General features: G+C 37.8%; 1 protein-coding gene across 1 annotated transcript in view; it reads left to right on the top strand.

The window, feature by feature from the left end:
* Nucleotides 1-14,033, top strand: part of CNBD1 (cyclic nucleotide binding domain containing 1) — a gene marked incomplete at both ends in the record, with an annotated part of 248,645 nt that overhangs the window by 28,988 nt on the left and 205,624 nt on the right. Inside the window, one exon of the mRNA XM_084230543.1 lies at nt 3,492-3,653. Within this exon, the coding sequence (XP_084086669.1) occupies nt 3,492-3,653 (162 nt within the window). The remainder of the gene's footprint in view (nt 1-3,491; nt 3,654-14,033) is intronic.

The following is a 14,033-nucleotide window of genomic DNA, read 5'->3' as shown; positions in this document are numbered from 1 at the left end:
GTCAACCTGAATTCATATTATTATCTAATTTGATTTTTATAAAAATTCCAGTTGATGTTACAGAAACTTTAGAAAGACATATGTAATGATACTTTGCTTGGGATAGGAGTTAAATGAATATTTGCTGAATTGATTTGTGAGTAGAGGGACTTTAGTTCATAAGTGTATGCTGAACATGGTATTTGATAATTATTTTATACATATATGTTAATATATTGCTATATTAAAGGTTGTTTTCAGATACCCCAACTTGTCAAGTTTTAACTTAATTTCAGTTAATCCTTAGTAGATAAATCTATGTAATAATCTTCTCTAATTTGATTTACGTATTTGTGTAGCTTGCCATATATTTTGGAAAATTTATAGACTACCTTCTTTTATAAAATACATGTGAGTCCAACTTCATTTTTAGATGTGGATTTTTCTATTGCTTTTTGGAAATGAAAAGAAAATTTTGAGTTTGGCATGGACATTAATTTAGCAGAAACTAGGGAAATATTGCTTATCTCTGTCTAACTTTAAAATATTCTTCCTTATATTAAAAGGGATGACAGGATTCCAATGTTGACTGTCAAGATTTTGTAATAAAACTTGCCTTCGACTCCTCAATTTTAACTTTGGAAATTTTGGCAATGTGTTGGACAAAGTCAGCACTCCTGCTCAGTATAAGACAAAGCCTGCAATTAACCCATTTACAACCTCAGAATGGAAATTTACCATAGTTATTATTCTGGCTTATTACTAGTGATAATTAAGCTAAACTCAACAGTCAGAGTTAACTTAATGCCGTTAAAAGTGACTGCTTGTAATTGTATTATTATAAATGAGGCTGACTTCAGTTTCTAAACACAAAGATTTAAAAACAATGATTAAAGAATCCTTCATCAAATAGTTTCAAAGTCCCTGTATTTCTCTGGTTCTAACTACACTTATAAGGATTTACAAAAAAGTAAAAGAGAGGGTTAAAGAAGGATTTGGAGACTGCTAAAGAAAAATGTTTTCAAGAGCTGTAACCCAAGATTATACAAAGGACAATGTGTAATGATGGCCCTCTCAACTAATCTGATCTGGATTTGAATTTCAGTTATGCATTTTGCAAATTTTGTTCCCTTAGAAAAATTACCTCAAACCTGGATTTTAGTCTCTTCATCTAAAAAAGGATCAATAAAGCATGTTTACAGTGATAATGGAAGAGTGAATGAAATAATGTTATACTAAATTTTATTTTGCTAGGTATTTAGGACCTGATAACTATCACCTGAATTTACTGAGGCATTTTTAACTTTGACCTAGAATATGGTCAGTTTATAAATGTTGGCATCTCTAAACTGTATTTTTTGCTATGGATGGGTCTTTTTCCATTCTTTGCATGATTTTGTATATATCATACTTTCAACATTTGGAAAAAATTGGTCCACTGAGTTACAATTTGCAAATTTTGACATTTCTTTATAAAATTAAAAAAAAATCACAAATATTTTTTATCACCACTGAGCTCATAAGAAAAGTCTTTAAGTATTGAGAAACCATCAAACACAGAAGTAGGTCCTATTATAGGACAGCCCCGATATTGAACGGGTTCCTGGCTGTGGGTCAGACCTAATGCGCTTTATGGTGACCAACGCAAGAAAAATTACTTTGGGCTGGTCAACCACGGGTGAAGCTTGGAAATCACGTTGGGCACCAAGCTGTTATAGGACAGCCCCGATATTGAACGGGTTCCTGGCTGTGGGTCCTCACCCACGTGCTTACAAGGGACTTATTAATACTCCACTACAGGCACACACAAAAGGTTAATAAAAGGTTTATTTACAAGGGAAAAGGAAAGAAGGAAAATGTACAACTCAGGGAGAAAATAGGGAAATAAAGTCTTTAATGCGTCCTACCTGATCCACCGACCTGGAAACCCAAAGTCACTCTCAGAGCTGGCTGGACGCTGCGAGCTGGTGGAGAGCCAAAATGGGGGACCCCCCAAAGCCCACATGTCTGCCTTTATACCAACTTGGCTGCTTAACCCCACCCTCAGGTCCCAGCCACCTTCCCTTGGGTGGTGATGGGATTTGGAGTTCCCAGTGTCTTTGGCTTTGGCCTGGGGTGGGGGTGGAGTCCACAAAGCCTGTATGGAATTAGCTTTAGGACATCCTTTTCCCCCTAACAGTACAACTTTTACAAAATTATACTTTTTACTTGAAAATTTGACTCATCATTGGCAAAGGATGCTGTATCTTTATTGAACTGACAATTCCATATCACTCATTTGAGAGAAAATATATACCCAACTTCATATCCATTTTTCTGTGTTTCACAAATAGCTGTAGTGTAAATTTTTAGTTAAGTTTGATGCTCGGTAGAAATTTCTGATTCTTATTTATCTATCTGGTAAATGAATCTTTTGTGTTATTCTCAAGCCTTTAAAAAAAATTTTGGTTTGTGTTTCATGGTAATATTATTCTAAGATAAAGAATATTTATACTATCATGATACTTGTATATATAAAATGTGATTTACTATTATTATTTTTCACATAATGCTTATCATATGTTTATATTTTAAAACTTCCCATGTATATAATTAAAGGTGACTAATCTATTATCATTTGGGTTTTTATTATCCCTTCCACTATTTTTTGTTAAGGATGAATAATGTTTACTAGATTACTTGCCCTTAGGTTTTTCAGTGACCTCTTATTAGCAATGCTTGACTAGAGAAATGAACGTGAAATGGCCATTCATTTGTATCACTCTTGGGGACTTGGGTATATAATGTACTATAGTAAGAGTAAAATATGATGGTCACTTACAAAATGTTTTCAGTTGGAAAAAACATTAAACAAACTACTTTTATAATTGGTGCTAAAAAAAAACCCCTGAAAGACAGGTGTATTGTTATAAAGAGAAGACTGTTAGCCATTGACTTATTTCCCTAAATTACATACACCTAATTTATTATAAAAGATGTTTCAATCACTTAGGGCCATTATTACAAAAAACTCCATAAATTGAAAATATTTTCATACACTAATTTTTACTTTAATAGAGTAATGTGTATAACTATACTACTGATGATGGAATAAAAACCAAAGGCATTGAAAGGCTAAATATATTATAAAAGTTGGCCTCCCTGGTGGTGCAAGGGGTGAGACTCAGTACTATGAAGCTATCTGCAGCCACTGCAGTTCAATCCCCAGCCAGGGAGCTGACCCACATTGCACAGCAGACCTCTCCCGTCTTGCCCTGCTGCTCCCCTCAGCAGTATATTTCAGTAGATCTGCCTGTTCTGCTCCCAACTCCAGTTAATTCTCTCACACGCCCCGCCCCCCCACCTCTGGCTACATCCTGGCTCTTGTATGCATAAATAAATAAATCTTTTTTAAGAAAATGCCAAGTTATCTTAGTACAGTGCATTTCTACTCTTGAAAACAAAGTAAAAATTTTTGTAAACAATTTTTGTACAATATGCAAAGTCATAAGATGTTATGTTTCCTTGTTTAGAAAACCTGCTGAAAATATAGAGGAAACTCAACTCCAACAACCTACTGATGATTCTCACAATGTAGCTGTCCATATTAAAAAAATACATGGTGACATTTTATATGGACCAAAAAAATTTGAAGAGAAGAAGTTAGCAGAATTCCTGGCTATCTTAAAGAAATTGTAAGTATTTTCAAATATATTACTCCTTGTAATTGAATCTTTCATTTAACTACCTTAAAAAAAGTCATTTACAGTTAAGTGTACTTCAGTTGTAATTTAGCATTAGTGGTTGATATAGAACAGTTGGAATTAGTGGAGATTGTTTATAGATGAATGCAATCTTTGGCAATTCAACCTTCATGGCATATTAGGATGTATTGGTAATGTATCTAATTGTGACACAGCATTTGAAATTTTAAGTTGCAAGCAAAATAGGTGTTATTTACTGATTATGTTAAATCAAAATCATGTCTAAGATTTCATTAATTTACTTGTCAGCACTTCATAGAGTTTAAACTGTCTTCCCCATCACAGAACCAATAAGTTTACCTCAAATCATCTTTAATTTCCTTGAGTGTTTTGTGCTGTGATGGAGATAAAACCACCTGGAGGAGGGAAAAGAGAAAGAGGGGATTAAATCTGAATGGATACTAGTAACCAGAAATAATGTCGAATTTGTGAATAAAATTACATTTAAAAGGGACCATGGGGACCTCCCCTGGTAGCGCAGCAGTTGAGCGCTGGGCTGTGATGCTGCCCACAGCTTCTGCAGCGCCTCTTCAATCCCAGGCTGCCAGCGAGGATCCCACATGGCTTGCAGATCTCTCCTGCCGCCTGCTGCTCCCCTCAGCAGTGTACTTCGGTCCTTCTGTCTGCTCTGCTCCCCGCTCTGGCTCTGGTGAATTCTCTCACCCTCCCGCGCTTCTGACTGTACCAGTGCTTGTATAAATAAATAAATTAATTTTTTTTAAAAAAGGGACCATGGTAAAATGTGATGTTGCAAGTGACAGTAGAGACAAAACCAAGGGTAAAACTTTTAAGACTAGAATTGTCTTGGAAAACCAGTAGCATGGAATTAAGAGGCATTTATGTTTGGAGGAATACACTGGAAATTCTATAGTATAAACAATTTCCTCCCTATAATTACAGTTGCAAATTTGAGAAAATATGATCAGAGATTCCAGAAATTTTGAGAATCATCAGATTTATGATTCTTTTACTTACCAAAAAAAAAAATACTAATTAGTTGATAGTTTACAGGTGTGAGGAATTATAGAAAAGGAAATCATAACCAACTGTCGTGCAGGGTTATAATTAAACCGGTAAGCTGTAAAAATAGGAAATTTAACTAGGATATGCTCAGTGAATGTGTTAAAAGTATGCTTTAATTGGCAGAAAACCACTAAAGGACTGAAAGTTATTAATGCTCTTGGATGTTACAAATACTTTTATCTCATTAAACTATGTTGATTGAAATTGCATTGACTTAAAATTTTTAAGCATATAGAAACCCATGAATCACTGCTGATTTCAGATTATTCTGGACTGCAGAAATTTTAATGGTGGTAGTAATCCTGTCATTCTGAAGATAACAAGGTATCAGTTTCCGGGCAATGAAGGTTGTAATCTGAAATGTAGGAGGTGCTCAAGTGACTGGCAAGGTGTCAAAAATACTGACTTGAATTCAGCAGGGGGATGCCAAATGGGTTAAAAGGCTAATCCATATTAGCAATGGACTGACGACAGAAGCAGAATCCATGCTCATAGGCTATGTAAACATAAAGGATAGTAGACAAAGAGGCTAGCTGATTCATCCTTATGTGGACCTCTATAGAGTCCATTTAACAGTCTCTAAATACCCTGGAAAGTAGATGTTGGGATGGTGGTAATTTCCAGAACCAATGCCATCACTGATGTAAGAAAATATGGGTGAGTAGAGGAGATCCTGAAGTACTGGAAACTCCCAGTTTAGAATTGGCTACTATGACTCTTTATATGGCAGGTCTTGACTGGTGCCAATGTGTGGGACTGTGACAGTCACTGAATTATAATCCCAGAGTTAGTGACAAGGGAAATCACCTTCGTGAGATGTTTAATATTTATACAAAGCCTTAATCCATATCTATGAAATTTCAGATTTAATCTTCACATCAATACTTGAGGTGGATATAAGTGTATTCATTTTTTTGAATTTCTGTGTAACAAATTATAAATGCAGTTGCTTAAAACAACATACACACATATGCATATATATATGCATATATATATGCTTATATATATATATATATATATACACACATACACATAATTTCTGTGGGAAAGGTTTAGTTGTGTCCTCTCTGCCCATGTCTTACAAGACGTCAAAGTGTCCTCAGGGCATTGTTTCTTCCTGGATGAGGAGGTGTTCCAAACTCATTTGTGTTGTTGGAAGAATTCAGTTCCTTGTGGTTGTAAGACTGAGTTTCCTACTTTCTCCCTGGATTTCATCTGAGGGCCCCATTCAAATCCTAATGACGCCATAGATGTTTGAGTCATGATGCTTTCTCATACCTCCTCATAACTTGAAAGCTTAACTCGTCAAAGCCAGTTAGGGAGAATTTCTCAATCTGCTTAAATGAATTATTAATGACTTAATCAAGAGTCTATATTCTATCAACCTGTCTATATTTTGTTGGCTAAAAACAAACCTTTGGTTTTGTCTCTACCCCCAAAACTCAGGGAGAAGGACTTGGGGGTCCCCTTAGGGTTTGTTAGGCTTATTTGGTAACATTGTAAATCTTCTTATTACTCTGCTAATTAAATTTACTCTGTATGCTTTATGTATATTCACAGAATTATTTTAACTAAAATTTGTTTCTTGATGGGAAAGTTGTCTGGTCTTTAGCCCTCTGTTTATCTTTAAGTAACTGACCTATAATCAATAGGCTTGCTTTAGTGATGTGTTTTAACAATTTTTTTTTTTTTATAAATTTTATTGTTATATTCCCCCTACAATTGCAGCCCCCCCATTCTGACCCCAGTCCCTCCCCTCCCGCCCCCGCCCCCGCCCCCCTAAAAGTGTCTCTGGTTCATAGTTTTTTGTTGATTTTGATTTTCACTTTGTTATATTCATTTTCCTGGTCCCTTATTTAAGTTTTCTAGATTCCTGCTATGAGTGAGACCATCCGGTATTTTTCTTTTTCTTTTTGGCTTATTTCGCTGAGCATGATCCCTTCCAGTGCCATCCATGTTACTGCAAATTGCATGTGTTTATCTTTTTTGAATGCTGAGTAATATTCCATGGTATATATGTACCACATCTTCTTGATCCAGTCATCTATTTTTGGGCATTTGGGTTGTTTCCAAAGCTTAGCTATTGTAAACAGTGCTGCTATAAACATAGGGGTGCAGGTGTTCTTTGGAATTGATGTTTCTGTGTCCTTTGGGTAAATACCTAGGAGTGGAATTGCTGGATCATATGGAAGCTCTATGTTTAGTAGGTCCAGAAATCTCCACACAGCTCTCCACAGTGGTTGGACCAGTTTGCACTCCCACCAACAGTGCAGAAGAGTTCCTTTTTCTCCACATCCTCGCCAACATTTGTTGTTGCTAGTTTTTTTAATATGTGCCATTCTCACTGGTGTAAGATGGTATCTCATGGGAGTTTTGATTTGCATTTCCCTGATGACAAGTGATGTTGAACATTTTTTCATATGCCTGTTGGCCATTTGCATTTCTTCTTCAGAGAAGTTTCTTTTTAGCTCTTCTGCCCATTTTTTGACTGGATTATTTTCTTTGTTGTTGTTGAGTCTCATCAGCTCTTTGCAGATTTTTGTGATCAGTCCTTTATCATTAGTGTTGGGTGCAAAAATGTTCTCCCAGTTGGTGGGGTTTCTCTTTGTTTCTGTTATTGTCTCTTTTGCTGTGCAGAAGCTCTTTAATTTGATGTAGTTCCAGCTGTTTATCTTTGCCTTCACTATCACTGCTTTGGGTGATGTGTCTGTAAAGATGTCTTTGATGTGCAGATCACGTAGTGTTTCGCCTATATTTCCTTCTATATATTTTATGGATTCAGGTCTTATGTCTAGTTCTTTAATCCATTTTGAGTTGATTTTTGTGTATGGTGTGAGGTAGTGGTCAAGCTTCATTCTTTTGCATGTAGCGACCCAGTTTTCCCAGCACCATTTATTGAACAAACTTTTTTTGCTCCAATGCATATTCTTTGCTCCTTTGTCAAAGATTAGTTGACCATAAATCTGTGGGTTTATTTCTGGATTTTCTATTCGATTCCATTGGTCTGTATGTCTGTTCTTGTTCCAATACCATGCAGTTTTGATGATTATGGCTCTGTAGTATAGTTTGAAGTCGGAGTGTGATGCCTCCATTCCCTTCTTTTTTTTTCAGGAGAGCTTTGGCTATTCGGGGTTTTTTGTGATTCCATATGAATTTCATCAATAATTGTACTATTTCTTTGAAGAATGACATTGAAATTTTGATTGGAATAGCATTGAATCTGTATATTGCTTTTGGAAGGATGGCCATTTTAATAATGTTTATTCTTCCAATCCATGAGCAGGGGATGTCTCTCCATTTCTTTGTGTCTTCTTCTATTTCTTTTAACAGTGTTTTATAGTTTTCTTTGTATAGGTCCTTTACCTCTTTTGTTAGATTTATTCCCAAATATTTGATTTTTTTTGTTTCAATAACAAAAGGGATGGTTTTTTAGATTTCTTCTTCTTCAGATTTAATGTTTGTGTATAGGAAGGCTACTGACTTTTGCGTGTTGATTTTGTATCCTGCCACTTTACTGAACTGATTGATGAGTTGAATTAGCTTTTCTGTGGAGTTTTTGGGGTTCTCTATGTATAATATCATATCGTCTGCAAAGAGTGATAGTTTGACTTCTTCTTTTCCTATTTGGATTCCTTGGATGTCTTTCTCTTGTCTTATTGCTCTGGCTAGGACTTCCAGTATTATATTGAAAAGCAGTGGTGAGAGTGGACATCCTTGTCTTGTTCCAGATCTTAATGGAATTGCTTTCAGCTTTTCACCATTGAGAATGATACTGGCTGTTGGCTTGTCATAAATGGCCTTTATGATGTTGAGGTTTGTTCCTTGTATCCCAAGAATTTCAAGGGCTTTTATCATGAATGGGTGTTGCACTTTGTCGAAAGCTTTCTCAGCATCTATTGATATTATCATATGGTTTTTATATTTCTTTTTGTTGATGTGTTGGATAACGTTGATTGATTTTCGGATGTTGAACCATCCTTGTGTCCCTGGAATGAATCCTACTTGGTCGTGGTGAATTATCTTATGGATACATTGTTGGATTCTGATAGCTAAAATTTTATTGAGGATTTTTGCATCAGTGTTCATTAAGGAGATTGGCCTGTAGTTTTCCTTTTTTGTGTTGTCCTTGTTCGGTTTTGGTATTAGTGTAATGTTGGCTTCATAAAACGTGTTTGGTATTGTCCCTTCCTTCTCAATTTTTTGGAAGAGTTTGTGAAGGATAGGCACTAATTCGTCTCTGAATGTTTGGTAGAATTCATTTGTAAATCCATCAGGTCCTGGGCTTTTGTTTTTGGGGAGGTTTTTGATTACCATTTCAATTTCGCTGCTTGTAATTGGTCTGTTTAGGTGTTCTATTTCTTCTTTATCTAGCTTTGGGTGATTGTAGAGTTGTAGGAATTTGTCCATCTCCTCTAGATTGTTGAACTTGTTTCCATATAACTGTTCATAGTAGTTTCTGATTATTCTTTTGATTTCTGCTGTGTCCGTTGTGATTTCTCCTCTTTCATTTGTGATCCTGTTTATTTGTGCTTTCTCCCTTTTTTCCTTTGTGAGCCTGGCTAGGGGTTTGTCTATTTTATTGATTTTTTTCAAAGAACCAGCTCTTGGTTTCATTGATCTTTTGCATTGTTTTTTTAGTTTCAATTTCATTTATTTCTGCTTTGGTTTTTATTATTTCTTTTCTTCTACTGGTTTTGGGGTTTTTTTGTTGTTCTTTTTCTAGATCTTTGAGCTTGGAGATTAGGTTGTTTCTTTGCGTTCTTTCTTGTTTCTTGATGTGAGCTTCTATTGCTATATATTTTCCTCTTATTACTGCTTTTGCTGCATCCCATACATTTAGGATATTGGTGTCCTCCTTGTCGTTCAATTCAAAAAATTTTTTAATTTCTTCTTTGATCTCCTCATTAGTCCAATGGTCTTCCAGGAGTGTGGCTTTTAATCTCCATGAGGTAGGAAAGTTCCTTGCCTTCTTTTTATGGTTTATCTCTAGTTTGATGCCTTCATGGTCAGAAAAGATGGTTGATATGATTTCAATGTTGGTGTATCTGTTGATGTTTGTCTTGTGCCCCAGTATGTGATCGATCCTGGAGAATGATCCGTGTGCGCTTGAGAAAAATGTGTACTCCGTTTTTGTGGGGTTTAGTGTTCTATAGATGTCTGTTAAGCCCAATTGCTCTAGGTCCTTATTTAGAGCTTTGGTTTCTTTACTTATTTTTTGTCTTGTTGATCTATCCATTGTTGATAGTGGTGTGTTGCAGTCTCCCACTACGTATGTGTTTTCTCTGATGTCTGTTTTCAGAGAGGACAACAGTTGTCTGATATATTTTGGTGCTCCTTCGTTTGGTGAGTATATGTTAATGAGTGTTATTTCTTCTTGAAGTATTGTCCCCTTGATCATAATGTAGTGACCATTGTGGTCTCTTTTTATCTTTTTGAGTTTGAAATCTGTTTTATCTGATATAAGTATAGCTGTTCCTGCTTTCTTTTTTGGTCCATTTGCTTGTAGGATTGTTTTCCATCCTTTAACTTTGAGCCTATTTTTATCTTTTGTAGCTAAATTTGTTTCCTGGAGACAGCAAAAGGTTGGGTTTTGTTTCTTAATCCAGACTGCAACTCTGTGTCTTTTTATTGAAGAGTTTAGTCCATTTACATTTAGAGTTAATATTGATATGTTAACATCTGTATTTGCCATTGTGTTTGTCTTTCCTTTGATTTTATTTATTTATTCTTTTAATAACTTTTTTTTTTTTGGCCTTCTTTCATTGTTATTCGTCCCTCTGAGGTTCTGGCTTTAGGACTCCTTGTAGTATTTTTTGGAGTGGGGGTTTAGTTGCAATGAAATTCCGGAGTTTCTGTTTGTCTGGGAAGGTCCATATTCTTTCTTCAAAGAGGAAGGAGAGCTTTGCGGGATAGAGTATTCTTGGTTGGCATCTGTTTTCTTGGAGTCTGTTGACTATGTCCCTCCACTCTCTCCTTGCCCGTAGTGTTTCTTTGGAGAAGTCTGATGTCAGCCTGATTGGTTTTCCTTTGAATGTTATCTGTTTCTTCCCTCTTGCCAGCTTCATTATTTTTTCCTTGTCCTGGATTCTTGGGAGCTTTACTATTATGTGTCTTGCTGTATTTTTCCTTTCGTCGTGGAAGTTTGGTGTTCTTCTTGCTTCTTGTATATCAATTTTCAGCTCCTTCTTCACATTTGGGAAGTTCTCTTCAATTATCTCTTTGAATATTTTCTATGTTCCTACATCTCTCTCCTCTCCTTCTGGTATTCCTATAACTCTTATATTTCCTTTCCTCATGGAGTCAGATAGTTCCCGAAGTCTTTCCTCGTTCTTTTTCCTTCGTACTTCTCTTTCCTTTTCTGTTTTGGTTCTTTTTATTTCTGTGTCTTCAAGATTACTTATTCGTTCTTCCATTTCATCTATTCTGCTTTCATTGCTTTTCCCAGAATTCTTTAGTTCTTCCATTAATTCTTTGATCTCCTGCATTTCTTTTACTTCCCTCTTTAGGGACTCAATTTCTTTCTTCTGACCATTGTTTTCCCTCTCTAGGGACTCAGTTGCATTCTTCTGATCGTTGATTATTTTTCCCTTATCATTGTTTTCTTTTATGACTTCTGTCAGTTTTTTAATCACGGCAATTTTAAATTCTCTTTCTGGAAGGCTCAGAAATTCTTCTAAGTTATTGTCGTTGCAATCTGGGTGCTGGTTTTCTTGTGGTGTGCTTTTTCTCTGGAGAGTTGCTAGGTTGCGTGTGGTTCTTCTCCTCCCTACTGTCTGTTTTCTAATTTGCCGTATGCGTTGGGACACTGTGTTGTTGGGACTGGCCGGCATCTTGGGTGGGCTTCTCTGCTCCCCTCTGGTTCCTCCAGGAGTCATCTGTCAGTTCCAAGCAGTCTTTACTGGAGAAAGGTCCCTGTTCTAAAATGCCGATGTGGGGACACACTCCCCTGAGCGCCTGGTCTGCCCCGGCGGTGGGTTCCTGCTCCCCCTCTGGGCTTGGACTGCAGGCCAGAGGGGGTCTGGCGTGGGCGAACTTCCCCCGCTCACCTCTGGCTCCTGAGGAAGCCTTCTGCAGGTAGTCTTTACTGAAGAAATGTCCCTGTTCTAAAATGGTGATGTGGGACACACTCTCTGCGCGTCCGGTGTCAGGCACACTCTTCTGCGTGCCTGGTCTGCCCTGGCTGTGGGTGCTGGCTCTCCCTGTGGGCTCAGACTACTTGTTCAGAAGGGGCCCGGTGTGGGCTAACTCCCCAGCTGGCCACTAGCTCCTTCAGGAGCCTCTGCTGGCTTCAAGTCGCTAGGTGGCGCCAGAGATCTCTCCTAGAGCCCTTGGGGAGCTGATTTTCCACCCCGTGGGACAGGGAGCAGAGCGGGTATGGTAGGGTACACCTCAACGGCTTTGGGGTGCTGTGTCTGCCTTGTGCCCTACCGTCGTGGGGAACCCACACCCCTAATTTCGTGCCCCGGGTCTCAGTTCCAAAGCCCTCAGTTCCAGGACGCGGGCTGTAGCCGAGATCAGTGGCGCGGGAATGGCGCCTTTTGAATCCCGCTTCCCTGCCTGGGCGCCTGGTTCCTGCTCTCTCAGGGAGGGCCTCCGCGGTCTCCCCGCAAGCCTAGGTCGCAGGCGCGGGGACCTTGCAGCTGCGATCTGATCGGGATCAGCGCGCTGCTTTCTGCACAAGCTTACCGGGTGGCCGGGGCTGTGTGCTGGTGCTGGTCTCCTCCTGGGGGGCGGGGCTCTCTTTAATGGCGCCTGGAGCTCACCTCCGAGGCGGGTCCTGCAGGGTTCTCCACAGCTCCCGTTCACGGGGTGTGGTGGCTGCAATAGTTCCTTTCCACTCACAGTCCCACTTGCTGAGTCCGTTTTTCTTGTTGGCCATTTTGGTTTGTTGTTTCCCTCCTCTCTGCCAGTCGGAGAGTGCAGACTTTGTGGGCGGGGGAGGGGAGCAGGGTTCTGCCCTTCCCTCCCTTCTGGTCCTCTTTTATGGCAACTTTCTTCTTCGGGCAGTTTGCTGGAGTTGTCCGTTTATCTTCCGTGTCCCAGTTCTCACTGGGACCTGCCGCTTTTCCTCCCTATTAACTTTTTTTAATGGGAGATCTTACTCGCAGCGTCTCCTCGCTGCCATGTTGCTCCGCCCCTTCCTTAACAAGTTTTAAAAGGTATCTACGTTATACTCTCTAAAATTCATTTTGTCATTATGCCTGAAACTGAAAAATAGAAATTAATTTTGAGTAACAGCAACTTATTTTAAAGAAATATAAGTATGCCTGACAAGATTAAGCAGCTATTGATTACTGATAACTTGGTGTGATTTGGCTTATTCATGTTGATTACTTCTTAATTTCAGTTCAGCAGCTCTGATCAAAAAGTTCTAGAAGGGAGATAAAATAAATGATTTTGAAACATTAAAATAATTGGAATTGGTACATCTGGGAGATGCTACCATAGATGAAGGATTTGGGAAACAGGAAATACCGTGTAATTGGGAACTGTGTGGATAGAGTGTGGGAGGAACAGATGAGCCATAGAGAGAAAAAAAGAGCGTTTAGAGACATTGTTAAATTTTGTATGTTACGACATATTATATTGAATAAAGATTATGTATTTAGTTAAGATTTGGAATTGTAAGCAAAAGAAATGGACTCTTATTAATTCAAACAAAGCTAAATAAGGAAAACCTATGGAAGAATTTTGGGCAGTTTCCAAAATGAAAGCAAACTAATAGATGCTGAAAATGAAATAGAGCAACTCTGGAATTCCCTTTAAACACAATATTGAAATCAATCCACTGTAATACTGATTAGTATTTATTGGGCTTACACTTAACTTTCAGGAGTAGGAAATGAGATTGTTGTAGTTTGTTTTATACCCCTTAGCCAAGTGCTTAAGCAGGGGCAGTATACTTTGACAATTTTACTGAGGTTCCATGCAATTATTAAAGGGATAGCATTTCAAAAGAGAAGCCATTTCAAATGGAGAGGGGAAGGGATCATGTATAAACAACATTAAAAGCTATGAACTAAAACATGACTTGAAATTTAACGTCTAAATAATTTTGACTGATTTTATTTTGCATTCGTTAGTTAACAAATTTAACAAATATTTTTGAACTCCTATATGCTTCTGATAATGTTCTTGGTATTAGGATTCCAGTGTTACACAGAATATCTACCATCAGAGTTAACTTGCATTCTAATATAAGAGAGCTGGAGAGGTAATAAACACATACCTGTTATAAGCACTGGAACTTAAACTAATGCAAAATAGGAACCGAGAGCATGATAGAAA

Source organism: Talpa europaea, assembly GCF_964194135.1.
Source record: "Talpa europaea genome assembly, chromosome: 3".
NCBI classification, from domain to species: domain Eukaryota; kingdom Metazoa; phylum Chordata; class Mammalia; order Eulipotyphla; family Talpidae; genus Talpa; species Talpa europaea.
The sequence above is the reverse complement of the archived record's forward strand: the minus strand, read 5'-3'. Positions and strand labels throughout refer to the sequence as shown.